At 42.3% G+C, this 17,979-nt stretch overlaps 1 protein-coding gene across 1 annotated transcript in view; it reads left to right on the plus strand.

The window, feature by feature from the left end:
• The window catches only part of LOC131362534 (sodium/potassium-transporting ATPase subunit alpha-3), a 107,995-nt gene that overhangs the window by 18,875 nt on the left and 71,141 nt on the right, over positions 1-17,979 (plus strand). The window contains exons 3-16 of the mRNA XM_058404576.1: positions 395-454; positions 996-1,199; positions 1,423-1,536; positions 1,649-1,783; positions 1,867-1,984; positions 6,203-6,471; positions 8,201-8,399; positions 8,797-9,041; positions 10,008-10,200; positions 11,597-11,909; positions 12,008-12,158; positions 12,282-12,450; positions 12,741-12,895; positions 13,016-13,139. Coding sequence (XP_058260559.1) covers positions 395-454; positions 996-1,199; positions 1,423-1,536; positions 1,649-1,783; positions 1,867-1,984; positions 6,203-6,471; positions 8,201-8,399; positions 8,797-9,041; positions 10,008-10,200; positions 11,597-11,909; positions 12,008-12,158; positions 12,282-12,450; positions 12,741-12,895; positions 13,016-13,139 — 2,449 coding nt within the window. The remainder of the gene's footprint in view (positions 1-394; positions 455-995; positions 1,200-1,422; positions 1,537-1,648; positions 1,784-1,866; positions 1,985-6,202; positions 6,472-8,200; positions 8,400-8,796; positions 9,042-10,007; positions 10,201-11,596; positions 11,910-12,007; positions 12,159-12,281; positions 12,451-12,740; positions 12,896-13,015; positions 13,140-17,979) is intronic.

A 17,979-nucleotide genomic window follows, 5' to 3' on the forward strand; every position in this document is an offset into this window, starting at 1 on the left:
CTCAGGAACGAGACGTGCATCAAAGCGCATATAGGTGTGAGGGTCGGATGTACACATACTTCTGGCTACACTGTGTATCTGCATTACACTTCCTGACATGTCATTTAACCAGAAGAAGAAGAATCAATATCTATGAAAGGAAAGAAGAGGACACGATGACCAGTGTAGAATGTAAAAAGAAATAGAATAGGATTCCTTGAGCATTTTTAAATATCTGAATATTTGGAATATCTGGGCTGCAAATTCATTAGGCTAGCCTACGATGTATCCTAATGTCCAGGTGATATCCTGAGTGGAATTAATACCTTCCTAAATATCTCCTCTGTCTTTCTCTCTCTCTCTCTCTCTCTCTCTCTCTCTTTCTATTATATTTCTGTTGCTTTCTGTGTAATAGACAGAGCATAAGATGTCAATCGAGGAAGTGTGCCGAAAGTACAACACGGATATTGTGCAGGTAGGTTTAATGGAGCATTTATTTATTTATTTATTTATTTATTTGTTTGTTTGTTTGTTTGTTTGTTTGTTTGTTTGTTTGTTCTGCCTTCTGCATCAGAGACCAAGCAAACCTACATAAATGCAGTAGCAGAAATAATAAGCCATCTTATGGATCTTATCAATACAAGATGTTCAGCGTTATATCACACAACCTCCTGAAAATCAGCAGTGTTACATATAATAAATAAATCTAAAAGTAATGCTCTGATGTGTGATCATATATCGTAGCAGAATAAATTAGAACCCAGAACCTTTGGGCTGTGAAGTTCTGCCCTCTGAGTGTGACTGTAGTCATCTTCATGGCTGATGAGTGTGTAGAGAGAACCTACACTATGGAGAGATGATGAGTCACAAAATGGCATGTGATGGAATGTTCTTCTGATCATTAATGAGATGCTGATATTCAAGAGAGTGTTATAATAATTAAAGCTGTGAGACAGGATGATCATTACACATTTGGTGAGTAATACAGATCCCACACACTCTTCTTATCTCTCTAGGGTCTAACTAACGCTAAAGCAGCCGAGTACCTGGCCCGAGATGGTCCAAATGCTCTCACTCCTCCACCCACCACCCCGGAGTGGGTTAAGTTCTGTCGCCAGCTTTTTGGGGGTTTCTCTATCCTGCTGTGGATTGGAGCCATCCTCTGCTTCCTGGCTTATGCCATCCAGGCGGCTACAGAAGACGAACCAGCTGGAGACAATGTGAGGATACACACACACACACACACACACACACACACACACACACACACACACACAGACAAATGGGTGGGTGGGTTGGGGGGATTAGGAGGCTAGAAAGGAATAGTGAAGAATAATTTGTAAAAGATGTCTAGAACACAACGACAAGAGAGCGTTGGACTGCAGAATCATTTGTGTTCATTTCTTTTGCACATTTCTGAATCTATTTTTTTCCTTTTCTTAGTTGTACTTGGGCATTGTCTTATCTGCTGTGGTTATCATCACTGGCTGCTTCTCCTACTTCCAAGAGGCTAAAAGCTCAAAGATCATGGAGTCCTTCAAAAACATGGTGCCCCAGGTATCATTACCTGACCCCTAATAAATACAAAGTTCATGTGAAAGGCATTGTCTGTACAAATGCAAACAGAAATTTCTGTGTGTGTGTGTGTGTGTGTGTGTGTGTGTGATAGCAAGCGTTAGTGATCCGTGAAGGTGAGAAGCTGCAGATTAATGCTGAGGAGGTGGTAGCTGGAGATTTGGTGGAGGTGAAAGGAGGAGACAGGATCCCTGCTGACCTGAGGATCATCTCCGCTCATGGCTGCAAGGTACACACACACACACGCACACACACACACAGCTGTTATTCCACAGATGTCTCAGTGATGTGGTGTTTACTGTGTTGTTTCAGGTTGATAACTCCTCACTGACGGGAGAATCAGAACCCCAGACCAGATCACCTGACTGTACCCATGACAACCCCCTAGAGACCCGTAACATTGCCTTTTTCTCAACCAACTGCGTGGAAGGTACAGCTGTCATAGCAACTACCTCACTCTTTCTCTGCCTCACTGTTCCACTACCTCACTGTTCTACTGACTCTCTGTTCCACACTGCCTCACTGTTCCACAGCCTCACTGTTCCACAGTCTCTCTGTTCCACACTGCCTCACTGTTCCACAGTCTCTCTGTTCCACACTGCCTCACTGTTCCACACTGCCTCACTGTTCCACACTGCCTCACTGTTCCACAGCCTCACTGTTCCACAGCCTCACTGTTCCACACTGCCTCACTGTTCCACACTGCCTCACTGTTCCACACTGCCTCACTTTTTCACTGCTTCACTGTTCTACTGCTTTACTAGATGTTTTCCTTTAATCCTTTTTACTCATGACTTGTGTCATGCTGTGTTTTCAGTCTGCTGTTAAATGGGTGATAAGAAAGTTGTCATGACAACGGGTGCTCTCATTTCCTCTACATGTTCATCAGTGTCCTTTTCACTCTAACATTTCTCTCTCTCTCTCTCTCTCTTTCTCTCTTTCTCTTTTTTCATGATTTATTTATTGAATTTTTAACAACAGCAAAAAAACAAACGAGTAAAAAAAAGAAGAAAATAAAATCACAAAAAATAATAATAATAGCAATAATAATAATATCACCTACATACCCTCACCTGGAAACACTGTATAAAACAATACAAACATAAGTTGAAATGAAGTAGCCATTAATTAATCCTGGCGGGTGAGGGGGGGTAACCTGAATAACAAATTAGGAAAAAGGGAGGAAGAGAAATAAGGAGGGGGGGAGGGGGGTTACTTGCAGGAAATATTTGTACCTATTACGTGCTTGCCTGGTAAGTACAGATTAATAGTGCATAGCAGACTGGGCAATCAGCCAATCGATCAATCAATAGAGACTACATCAGTAGAGACTGCATCAACAGAGACTGAACACACTCCAAAAAGGGTAACCAAATTTTGGAGAATTTAACCACGGAACCTCGGAGTGTGTTTAATTTTTTCCATTTTAACAAAGAATAAGGCATCCTTTATCCACTGAGTGTGGATGGGGGTGAGGGCTTTTCCATCAAAATACAGCACCTCACTAGTAATGAAAGAAAAGCTACTAACTCAGCAAAATAATATGGCAACTCACAATCAGGGGGAAAACTCTGAACAGGGCAATTAATGAGAAGGGTGAATGTTAATAGATGTGACAGCTGAGAGTGAATGAGTGAATCAAAGACAGACTCTCAGAAAAGAGACAGAGCAGAACAAGTCCAGAACATGTGAGTTAAATTAGCTGGTTCTACATGACATTTATCACAACTTGAATCAATGCCAGGGAACATACGAGCTAGTTTACATTTAGACCAGTGGACTCTGTGGACTACTTTGCACTGTAAAACCCTGTGAAGAGCACAAACTGATATATGAACACATTTCATAGCTGACTGCCAGGTCTCTGTCTCTATCTCAATGTTGAGCTCCCTGGCCCATATAAGACGCAGACTGTTGGAGGCCAAGGGATGGTACATGAGCAATATGTTATAAATCTTAGAGATGGCTCCAATTTGATAAGGACTACTATTGGAAATGATATCAATCAGAGTAAAGGGTGGAATTAATGGGAACCCAGAGAAATGCTTGCAGACAAAATCCCAGATCTGCAAATACCTGAAAAAATGTGACCTTGGCAAGTTAAAAACTTCAGAGAGGTGTTCAAATGATGCAAATGTACCATCAATGTAAAGATCCTTAATAGATACAATCCCATGATCCACCCAGGCTGCAAAATCCCAATCATTGAAAGAGGGAGGAAAAAGAGGATTAGAATGGACAAGGCATAAGATAGGTGTTGTCTGCAAATCTTAAGACAATTTTTATTAGAAAATTATTTATTTATTTATTAAATTATTATTTATTAAAAAACGTTATTAGAAAACTTTAAAGAAGAGAACAATAAAGGGAGACACAGAAGAGATGTAAGTGAAGAGCGTTCACTTGCAGCCTCCTCAGTCCTCAACCAGGGTTGAGGCTGATCATTGAAGTTAGGGTTAGGTAGTGCTAATCCACCCAACTCCTTAGTTTTTTTGCAATATGCCAATTTGCAATTCTGGGAGTTCTTCGGTTCCAAATAAACTGAGAAATAGAAACTATTCAGAGAGTTAAAGAAATGCTTTGGAATAAATACCAGGATACACTGAAAAAGATAAAGGAATTTAGGCAGTATGTTCATTTTTATACAGTTTACCCTACCAGCAAGAGAAAGAGGCCAACAGTGAAAATCTTCAGTTATTCAATCCAGCAGAGGACAAAAATTATGATTAAACAAGTCAGAGTAGTTCTTGGTTACACAGATGCCTAAATAATTAAAATTGTCCAATGAAATCTTGAACAGCCATTTTAAAAGGGGATAGGCTACAGCTGTGGAATTTATCCTGAGCAGCTGCATCACTGCCTGGTTTGGGATCATCGGAGTCTCTCTTCCCTCTATCAAGGACATTTACACCGCACACTGCATCTGCAAAGCCAACAGCATTGTGGATGACCCCACACACCCCTCACACACTCTTACACACCCCACACACCCCTCACACACACTCTTACACACCCCACACACCCCTCACACACACTCTTACACACCCCACACACCCCTCACACACACTCTTCACCCTCCTGCAATCTGGAAAGAGGTTCCCGGAGCATTCAGGCCCTCACAACCAGACTGTGTAACAGTTTCTTTCCTCAAGCCATCAGGCTCCTCAACACCCAGGACTGAACTGTACAAAAAACTCTTTCTCTCTCTCGCACACACACACACTCAGGACTGAACTGTACATAACTCTCTGTCTCACACACACACATACACACACCCACACACTCTCTCTTTCTCTCACACACATAATTTATTTTGTTCATTACTTATTGCACTACCTCTACCTGTCATCTGCTGCTATAGTTATATTTAAATTTATTTCTATTTGCACTACCTCAACCGCTGCTGTTGTATTTTTGCACAATATTTTTTACATCATTTCATCTTATCTAATTTTGTTTCACTTACATTCCATTACATATGTTCTTTAATTTTTTTTTCGGCACTAAGTGTCCTGTGTTTTTGTGTTGTTTTTTTTGTACTCATTGTTTCTGCACTGTCTTGTCATTGCTCTGTTTGCACCCAGCTGCACACTGTACACTTTATGTGGCTTTGACAAATGTCTGTCGTAGCTCTGTGTTGTTCTTGTGTTTGATCTTTATGTTGTATGTTTCTGTAGCACCAGGTCCTGGAGAAACGCTGTTTCATTTCACTATGTACTGCGTCAGATATATGTGGTTGAAATGACAATAAAGCTTCTTGAATCTTGAATCTTGAATCTATAGGCAAGAGTTCACTCTTATGAAGATTCAGTTTATACCCCAAGACCTGCCCAAATTCCTTCATTAGGGCTAGCACAAGGTATGGATCTGTCTGGATCGGAAACAAATATCAAAAGGTCAGCAGCATACAGACACAGTTTGTGCACAGAGTCCCCTCTTATGATCCGCATCAATGACTCGACCTGAGAGCCACCACAAGTGGTTCAAGTGGTTTACTGCTGAGTAAAATTTTTAATGATATTTTTTGAGAGCAAGTGGTTGAATTTTTTTTGTAGAATTTCCTGTATATGAAGTCATCAGATCCAATATGGCTGAAGGTCACAGCAAGGTCACATGTCTGAAACAGGGTTTCTTCCTTTAAATCTCCATCACTCATAAACAGAACAATTATAGAGTGAGTAAAGTGAAAACCATTCTAAAGGGACTTTTTTAGCTCTAGCTCTAAGAAAAAATTTTTTTTCACACACCAAGCCCGGATGGCTTTTAGATCTAGCGTGTTCTATGTGGTCATGGTGTTTTTATACGAAATGAAATGTTGTACAATAGCTTCTGTACACATACACTTTCACACCAGTTTTTGGGAGGTTCTAAGAGAACCCATGCAGACTCAGAGATGACTCATTGTACTCAGAGCTCAGGAAGGAATCTGGGACCCTGGAGCTGTGAGGCAGGAACTGTAGGTTTTAACTCTGAAATGCTGTGTGTATAACTCAAATAAAATAAAACTACTTGTTCCAGAATAGACAGTACTGCATGAGAAGTCATTTAAACTTCATTATTTTATTGCTTTAGCAGTTGTTTATATTCAAAGTGAGCAAATGTAGCATGTTAAACCTAATCCTGTTGTGTATTGCTTTACGTTCCCCAGGTACAGCTCGCGGCATCGTGGTGTGCACTGGAGATCGGACCGTCATGGGTCGCATCGCCACACTGACCTCGGGTCTCGAGACGGGCAAAACTCCCATCGCCAAAGAGATCGAACATTTCATCCACATCATCACGGGCGTAGCCGTTTTCCTGGGAGTCACCTTTTTCATCCTGTCCATCATCTTAGGCTACAGCTGGCTGGAAGCTGTCATTTTCCTCATTGGCATCATCGTGGCTAATGTACCTGAAGGACTCCTCGCTACTGTCACTGTGAGAGTCACATAATCTTTTTTATTTCGCTGTGTGTGCATGTCAGTTCCATGTTTTTGTGGTTGTGTGAGTGGTACACATTGTACTGTGTGTGTGTGTGTGTGTGTGTGTGTTGTTTGGGGGGTTGGGGGGGCTAGGTTGAGCGAGGTGCCAACAAACTGAACAAACCTCTTTTCCTAGATCACCTGGAGACTGGACAAGCACTTATTTAACTTAATGATTCTATACAGAAAGTTTAGATTAGATGTATTGTGGAAAGCCAAAAAGGTCATCAGTAATAAATAGATAAATTGAGCTGCCCAGTTATGTCACTAAAAATAGGATGTCCTGAACATTTATAACAGGACAAGACAAAATCTCACCCAGGAGGCTGCTGAGAGACCTACAGCAACATCAGAAGAGCTGCAGGAAAATCTGATTCCTCTCTGCATGTGACAACAAGCTCTCCTAATCTTCACACACGTCTGGACCAAAGGCGTTCATGTGGCAAAATGTGTCTGATGAAACAAATTATACATGATATAATAATTCTATAATTACCAAATGTATGCAAAGATAACCACACCCACAGTGCAGCATGGTGGTGGTGGAGCCAAAACTGGGGCTGATGGAATCATGATAGCTGCAAAACCTTCAGGTGTGTGATAGGAAGCTGAAGAAGAAAACCTTTCAACATGACAACGATCCAAAGCATACATCCAACAGAAGAACAGTTTAACCAAGAGAAGAACCATGGTTTTAAATGACCTAGAAAGAGTCCAGACTCCAGCTTGAAATCTGTGGGCGGTGCTCAAGAGAAGGTTCTAGAATGTTTTTGCAAGCAGGAAAAAGACTTTTACACACACATATGCACACCTTTACAATGAAATTAAATTAAGTTAATTTTTCCTCTAAAAGTGTTTTCAGATCCTGCTGTTTTAAAATGTAGGCTGGCCGAGGCCTGGGGACAGGAAATGCCCATGTGGGATCTTTTTTCTAAGAAATGTTGGTGCCTGTGTGTGTGTGTGTGTCTGTGTCTGTGTCTGTGTGTGTGTGTGTAAGTCGATACTTCTTTCAAATTCTTCCACATAGCGTCTCTTTTTTATATTGCTTACGTAGTCAGTGTTAATGTTTATTCCTTGGTGTTGCTGGTCCTGTGTTTGTGTGTGTGAGTGTGTGTGTCTGTGACAGCTCTGTGACTTTTTTTGTCTTTTGTGGCTTTGTACCCTCTTTTCATTCCTCTCTTCATGACTCTATCGCTGTCTCTTTGTGTTTTCTCTTGTGCTCATTTTTCAGACTCTCACTGTTGAAGGCCTAGGCCAGTGTGAAAAGCTGAAAAGTATTAGTATTAGTATTATCTAGTCTGCTTGCACTGGCTGATGGCAGTGATTGCTGAGAGATTTTGACACACTTGCACTCGGGGACTGTTGTTGTTGCTTGGCTTAGCTGTGTTGTGCAAAGCTGTGCTTGCTGAATGGAGAATGTGCGTGATCTTGAGCTGCACCTGTGGCTTGCGGTTCGAGCTTTGCTGTTCAAATCCTGAATGATCTGCAAGTGCACTGGAATGCATTGGACCAGTAGAATGTCTGATGGAGTTTCACTAATACTGATTTTCTTTCTTTTCTCTTCTTTTCTCACATTTTTCTCTAAACCTTTTTACTCATTCTCCAACTTCTGCAATCTTTTTCCCTCTCTCTGGTTCACCACCCTGGTTCTTTCAATCTGTCCCTCTCTCGATCCCTCGGTTTAGGTATGTCTGACCCTTACAGCTAAACGCATGGCTCGTAAGAACTGCCTGGTGAAGAACCTTGAAGCTGTTGAGACTTTGGGCTCCACTTCCACCATCTGCTCAGATAAGACCGGCACCCTGACTCAGAACCGCATGACCGTCGCCCATATGTGGTTCGACAATCAGATCCATGAGGCTGACACTACTGAGGACCAGTCCGGTGAGACAGGAAACACTTTGCGCATACTAATATATATATCTGTGATATTCAGACCTATAGTTTTATAGTGAATTTATGTACATTTTGGAAAAGTGAACAAAAATAACTAGAGGTTCATTAACAGCAGGTTTAAAGCAGGAAGGGGAAGGTTAGGCTGGTGCAGTCAGGAGTGTCAAGTGATATGCGTTCAGAGGCATTGAAAAAAGGCACTGTTAGTCGCATCCTCTTTTTCTGTGAACACAATCCTTTTATTTTCATGGTGTGTAGAGAGGTGAGAGGTGAAATGACGGCGGTGCAGTGTATCAGCCTTCTTCTCTGCATAGCCATATGAGCCTGTGGATATTATGAAGGGGAATATTATTGTATTTCACATCAACTGTGTTAACTTTCCTTTCAGGGACATCCTTTGATAAGACCTCTGTGACATGGGTGTCACTGGCCCGTGTGGCTGCTCTCTGTAATAGGGCAGTGTTCAAGGCAGGTCAGGAATCTCTGCCCATTCTCAAGCGGGATGTGGCCGGTGACGCCTCTGAGTCAGCTCTGCTGAAGTGTATCGAGCTCTCATGTGGCTCGGTCAAAGCCATGAGGGACAAGAACAAGAAGGTGGCTGAGATTCCCTTTAACTCCACCAACAAGTACCAGGTGAGAGATTGGTCATTGATGAGAGTTATGGAGATTTTTGGGGATTGGGATTTTTAATAAAGTCCATAGGCAGGGATGACTTGTCATCCTGCTGTAGTACATCAGTCAAGCAATGCTAACACCATCTGGTGATGATCCCTCTTCACCAAACACATCGTGTACTAGAAGCTATTAGATCATGGAGCAGTTTGGTGTCTGTGAATTTATGCTAAATATGCCATAGGGATTTTTATTTATTAAAGTCATCTTCATCTTTGGGCTGTTTTTACTGTAACATATCTGTGATTCTTTTATAGCAATTTATATACTCCTAAACTAAAGACAACATGGTTTTTAATATTTACTCTTTCATCCAAAGCCACCTGTAGAGAAAGCCCTGTGCTAAACATGTTTACTCAAAATTACCTTTTAATATTTGATCAAGATTTCTGTTAAGACTTTTTTGAATGGTCCATGTAGCTATAGAGTGTGTGGAAGAACCATTATTTGTCAGATATATTCTACAGTGAAATTCTTTCTGTGCATATCCCAGTGTGTTAGGTATCTAGGGTCTAGCTCAGGGTCACTCATTATATTCTGCCCCTGGAGCAGAGAGATTAAGGGCCTTGCTCCAGAACCCGACAGCCTGTTGGTGCTAGGTCTCAAAACCCTGAACCCCCCACCCCAACCTCCCCCCCACCTCCTTAACAATAGCAAGGCAAAAAAAAATACATCACAGCCTTTGACAGGATCTTGAATGTTCAGATTCTAGTATTTCCTATTATACAATTACCATAAACCATTTGCAGCGTATCAGACCTAAAAGATGAATAGTTTGGTTTGTGACAGTAGCGTGTCTTAAGAGGACGAGCCACCAGATTTCTTTACATTGCAGTGTTTTCCTCATCAACTCTGCAGCATTCAGACATTAGGAAACTTCTAGACATTGTGTTTTTGGATCAGTGGGAATGTTTATTCCTTTTCCAGCTTTCAGTGCATGAGACAGAGGACGACAATGATAACCGCTACCTGCTGGTGATGAAGGGAGCACCAGAGCGCATTCTGGAGCGTTGTTCCACCATCATGATGCAGGGTAAAGAGCAGCCCATGGATGAGGAGATGAAGGAGGCCTTCCAGAACGCCTACCTGGAGTTGGGAGGACTGGGAGAGAGAGTCCTGGGTGAGTCCTGGGTTTAAACATCGGTTTACTCAGTAGTTCTGTTTCAAGAGAAATCATCTTCATGCTTGTGTGCAGAAATTCCCAGAGCTTTCAAGTCTCAAAGTCTCAATAAACTACCACATAAAGCCATGAATTTCTAATGTAACAGTAAGCTATTAGTGAGAGGTTGTGAGCGGTTTCCTGCCCTCTAGTGCTGCCTTGTCTCATCTCTTTGTTATAGTGACCTTACTGTTAAATATTCCTAACAAATATTATAATATTCCAGGAGCAGCCTTCTTCATATTCTCACTTATATAAATCTGGTGGCGTCAGAACCCAAAACAGCCTCACAGGTTAAATTCTCACATTTAGGGAACTCATTTCTATCACATTCAATTCTGAGCACATGCAAAATTGCCGTCTTGTGTAGTTCAATCAGCTTTAATGCAGACTCAGCAATGAAGTAAAGCTGGATTAATACACAGCTCAGGATTTTCCACTATAATTCATATTTAGTGTTTAGCTTAAAGAGTCATTCATGCAGTCAGTGCTTTTTTATAAAAAGAGGATGAAGGTGCTTGCAGCTTCCTGGACTTTATTTATGATGGATTTTAAAATTGCAAGTGCATCAGAATGATCCGTGTACTGGGATATCCGTGTAGGAAATTAGAGACGATTTATCAAGAGGAATGAGCAGAAGCCCGAGTCCTTCATCCTGTCCACATCTCATGTCAAAACTTTTCTCTATAACATGAGGTTTATAGGGTTTTCACACACAATATCAACAATTATTTTAGCCAAACTTTATCCTTCATCCCGAACTCCTCCGTCTAGACACTCCTGGCTTTGATAGGAGGAGAAAGAAGCTTCAGGTATTTTTAATCGGGTTCCTCCTGTCCTTTTTTATCCAGCGTAGGAGCGACTCCAAAAGAGAAATCAGTTTGTTTGACATTCAAGTTTAAACTCAATTTCAAGTCCATGCATGTGTGTGTGTGAGTGTGTGTGTGTGTGTGTGTCAGCTCCATCTATCTCTGGTTCACAGCCTCTACTGCAAGCAAAAGACATAGGTATGTGCTGTATGTCAGTGGGTAAAAACACACAGGTCAGTAGAACACAGGTCACTAGATGCCTGCTGGTTTAATCCCCTCTCTTCGTGCTGATGATCGACCCCTCCCCCGCTGACACATGGATGTAATCCTCATTCCCAATACAGCATTGCCTTTTTAACCTTTAACCTATGCCTTTTTAAGCTTTCTGGACTTGGGAAATGTCTGAGGTCATGTAACGACTGAATGGCCTGGATTTCGACATCTGCATTAGCTATGGTTGAGTTCCTGTAGAACATGTGGAGCATGTGGATCATGGGATTTATTGAAGGACTATCAGACTAAATTTTTCTTGTCTCTTCTCCATGCAGGTTTCTGCCATTTGTTTTTGCCTGAGGACCAGTACCCTAAAGGGTTTGCCTTCGATACAGATGATGTGAACTTCCAGACAGATAATCTTTGCTTCGTGGGTCTAATGTCTATGATCGACCCTCCGCGTGCTGCTGTGCCGGATGCTGTGGGCAAATGCAGATCGGCTGGCATTAAGGTCATTATGGTAACAGGAGATCACCCAATCACAGCCAAGGCCATTGCGAAGGGAGTAGGAATCATCTCTGAAGGCAATGAGACAGTGGAGGACATCGCTGCTCGTCTTAATATCCCCGTTAGCCAGGTTAACCCCAGGTAATGTATTCTGATAACTACACTACCATGTATGTCAATGTTCTGGATGAAACAATGATCTGTTATCTTGACTTTGTCTTAACTTCACTCTCTATCAGGGATGCAAAAGCATGCGTCATCCACGGCTCGGATCTGAAGGATCTGACCCAGGAGCAGATGGATGAAGTTCTGAAGAACCACACCGAGATTGTCTTTGCCAGGACCTCCCCACAACAGAAGCTCATCATTGTAGAGGGCTGCCAGAGACAGGTGCACACGCACACACACAAATTAGAACTACTCTTTTGTCCTGTATTAAAGAATGCTTTCCTTCTTTTCTACAACATTTCTATCTGTTTTATCTCTGTATTAAAATGTCTTTGTTCATCTCAGGGTGCCATCGTGGCCGTGACTGGTGATGGAGTGAACGACTCTCCAGCTCTGAAAAAGGCAGACATTGGTGTGGCCATGGGAATCTCCGGCTCTGATGTTTCCAAGCAGGCAGCTGACATGATCCTGCTAGATGACAACTTTGCCTCTATTGTCACTGGCGTGGAAGAGGGTGAGAGAGAAAGAGAGGAGAGGAGAGGAGAGGAGAGGGGAGGGGAGGGGAGGGTATTGGGGGGAGGGGGGAGGAAAAGAGGAAGGGGGAGAGAGGAGAGGAGAGGAGAGGAGAGGAGAGGAGAGGAGAGGAGAGGAGAGGAGAGGAGAGGAGAGGGGAGGGGAGGGGAGGGGAGGGGAGGGGAGGGGAGGGGAGGGGAGGGGAGGAGAGGGATGATACTGTTTTGGTACATACTATCTGTGATCCTGAAAATGTAGTAATGATGTGTTTTCTTTGTGTCACCTGCTCAGGACGTCTGATCTTTGATAATTTAAAGAAATCGATCGCGTACACCTTGACGAGCAACATACCTGAAATCACTCCCTTCCTGTTCTTCATCCTGGTTAATATTCCTCTTCCTCTTGGGACCATTACCATTCTGTGCATTGACCTGGGTACTGACATGGTACGACACACACATCCACAGTGATGACACACACATACAGATACAGAGTACTGAATCTACTGCAAACACACACACACAGAAACACACACGCACACCTTATCAGTCTGTCTGCCCTTCCAGGTACCTGCCATCTCCTTGGCCTATGAAGCAGCAGAAAGTGACATCATGAAGCGTCAGCCCCGTAACCCTCTGCGAGACAAGCTGGTTAACGAGCGTCTCATCAGCATCGCCTATGGACAGATCGGTTAGTACACAACTAGACTGCACAACACTACACAAAACTACATTACATTAGACTACACTACACTACACCACACTACACTACACTACATTAAACGACACTACACAAAACTACACTGCACTGAACTCCACTACACTCCACTACACTACACTACACTAAACACTACACCACACTACACTACACTACACCACACTACACCACACTACACTACATTACACTACACACTACAGCACACTACACAACACTAAACACTACAGCACACCACACTACACTACACCACACTACACCACACTACACTACATTACACTACACACTACAGCACACTACACAACACTAAACACTACAGCACACCACACTACACTACACCACAATACACTACATTACACTACACACTACACCACACTACACCACACTACACAACACTAAACACTACAGCACACCACACTACACTACATTACACTACACACTAGACCACACTACACAACACTAAACACTACAGCACACCACACTACACTACACCACACTACACTACATTACACTACACACTACACCACACTACACCACACTACACAACACTAAACACTACAGCACTAAACACTACACTACACCACACTACACTACATTACACTACACACTACACCACACTACACCACACTACACAACACTAAACACTACAGCACACCACACTACACTACATTACACTACACACTACAGAACACTAAACACTACAGCACACCACACTACACTACACCACACTACACCACACTACACAACACTAGACCACACCACACTACACCACACTACACAACACTAAACACTACAGCACACCACACTACACTACACCACACTACACCACACTACACTACATTACACTACACACTACACCACACTACACAACACTAAACACTACAGCACACCACACTACACCACACTACACTACACCACACTACACAAAACTAAACACTACAGCACACCACACTACACCACACCACACTACACCACACTACACAACACTAAACACTACAGCACACCACACTACACTACACCACACTACACCACACTACACTACATTACACTACACACTACACCACACTACACAACACTAAACACTACAGCACACCACACTACACCACACTACACTACACCACACTACACAAAACTAAACACTACAGCACACCACACTACACTACACTACACTACACCACACTACACCACACTACACAACACTAAACACTACAGCACACCACACTACACTACACTACACTACACCACACTACACAACACTAAACACTACAGCACACGACACTACACTACATTACACTACACCACACTAAACCACACTACAGCACACCACACTACACTACATTACACTACACACTACACCACACTACACAACACTAAACACTACAGCACACCACACTAGACTACATTACACTACACACTACACCACACTACACTACACCACACTACACTACATTACACTACACCACACTACACCATACTACACAACACTAAACACTACACCACACTACACTACATTACACTACACCACACTACACCACATTACACAACACTAAACACTACAGCACACCACACTACACTACACCACACTACACCACACTACACTACATTACACTACACACTACACCACACTACACAACACTAAACACTACAGCACACCACACTACACTACACCACACTACACTACATTACACTACACACTACACCACACTACACAACACAAAACACTACAGCACACCACACTACACTACATTACACTACACACTACACCACACTACACAACACAAAACACTACAGCACACCACACTAAACTGCATTACACTACACACTACACTACACCACACTACACTACACCACACTACACAACACAAAACACTACAGCACACTACACTACACTACATTACACTACACACTACACCACACTACACAACACTAAACACTACAGCACACTACACTACATTACACTACACCACACTACACCACACTACACTACATTACACTATACCACACTACACCACACTACACTACATTACATTACACTACACACTACACCACGCTACACAACACTAAACACTACAGCACACTACACTACATTACACTACACCACACTACACTACATTACACTATACCACACTACACCACACTACACTACATTACACTACACAACACTAAACACTACAGCACACCACACTACACTACACCACACTACACCACACTACACTACACCACACTACACCACACTACAATACACCACATTACACAACACTAAACACTACAGCACACCACACTACACTACACCACACTACACCACACTACACTACACCACACTACACTACACCACACTACACCACACTACACCACACTACACCACACTACACAACACTAAACACTACAGCACACCACACTACACTACACCACACTACACAACACTACACAACACTAAACACTACAGCACACCACACTACACTACACCACACTACACAACACTAGACCACACCACACTACACCACAATACACCACACTACACTACACCACACTACACCACACTACACTACACCACACTACACTACACCACAGTACACCACACTAAACTACACCACACTACACCACACTACACCACACCACACTAAAGCACACTACACTACACCACACTACACCACACCACACTACACCACACTACACTACACCACACTACACCACACCACACCACACTACACTACACTACACTACACTACACTACACTACTGTACAGTACACTACACTACTCTACAGTACACTACACTACACTACACTACTCTACAGTACACTACACTACACTACACTACTCTACAGTACACTACACTACACTACACTACACTACTCTACAGTACACTACACTACACTACACTACACTACTCTACAGTACACTACACTACACTACACTACTCTACAGTACACTACACTACAGCACACTACACTACTATACACAACACTACACTACAATACTCTACAGTACACTACACTACACTACACTACTCTACAGTACACTACACTACACTACACTACACTACACTACACTACTCTACAGTACACTACACTACACTACACTTCACTACACTACACTACTCTACACTACACTACACTACACTACACTACACTACACTACACTACACAACAGTACACTACACTACACTACACTACAGTACACTACACTACACTACACTACTCTACAGTACACTACACTACACTACACTACTCTACAGTACACTACACTACACTACACTTCACTACACTACACTACACTACTCTACAGTACACTACACTACACTACACTTCACTACACTACACTACTCTACACTACACTACACTACACTACACTACACTACACTACAGTACACTACAGTACTCTACAGTACACTACACTACACTACACTACTCTACAGTACACTACACTACACTACTCTACACTACACTACACTACAGTACACTACACTACTCTACACTACTCTACACTACACTACACTACACTACACTACACTACACTACACTACTCTACTCTACACTACACTACACTACACTACACTACACTACAGTACACTACAGTACTCTACAGTACACTACACTACACTACACTACACTACTCTACAGTACACTACACTACACTACACTACTCTACACTACACTACACTACACTACACTACACTACACTACACTACTCTACTCTACAGTACACTACACTACACTACACTACAGTACACTACACTACACTACACTACACTACACTACTCTACTCTACAGTACACACACTGCACTACAGTACACTACACACACTACGCTACAGTACACTACACTACTGTACACTACACACACACACTACAGTACACTACATCACTGTACACTACACACACTACACTACACACACTACACTACTGTACACTACACACACTAAACACACTACACTACAGTACACTACACACACTGCACTACAGTACACTACACTACACTACACTACTCTACAGTACACTAAACTACACTACACTACACTGCACTACACTACAATACTCTACAGTAAACTACACTACTCTACACTACACTACACTACACTACTCTACATTACTCTACACTACACTACACTACACTACACTACTCTACACTACACTACACTACACTACTCTACACTACTCTACACTACACTGCACTACACTACACTACACTACTCTACAGTACACTACACTACACTACTCTACAGTACACTACACTACACTACACTACTCTACACTACTCTACAGTACACTACACTACACTACACTACACTACACTACTCTACAGTACACTACACTACACTACTCTACAGTACACTACACTACACTACACTACTCTACAGTACACTACACTACACTACACTACTCTACACTACTCTACAGTACACTACACTACACTACACTACACTACACTACTCTACAGTACACTACACTACACTACTCTACAGTACACTACACTACACTACAGTACTCTACAGTACACTACACTACACTACTCTACAGTACACTACACTACACTACACTACTCTACAGTACACTCTACACTACACTACACTACACTACACTACACTACACTACTCTACAGTACAGTACACTACACTACACTACTCTACAGTACAGTACACTACACTACACTACACTACACTACACTACACTACACTACACTACTCTACACTACTCTACAGTACACTACACTACACTACACTACTCTACAGTACAGTACACTACACTACACTACACTACACTACTCTACAGTACAGTACACTACACTACACTACTCTACAGTACACTACACTACACTA

The sequence above is a fragment of the Hemibagrus wyckioides genome, linkage group LG12, assembly GCF_019097595.1.
Source record: "Hemibagrus wyckioides isolate EC202008001 linkage group LG12, SWU_Hwy_1.0, whole genome shotgun sequence".
NCBI classification, from domain to species: domain Eukaryota; kingdom Metazoa; phylum Chordata; class Actinopteri; order Siluriformes; family Bagridae; genus Hemibagrus; species Hemibagrus wyckioides.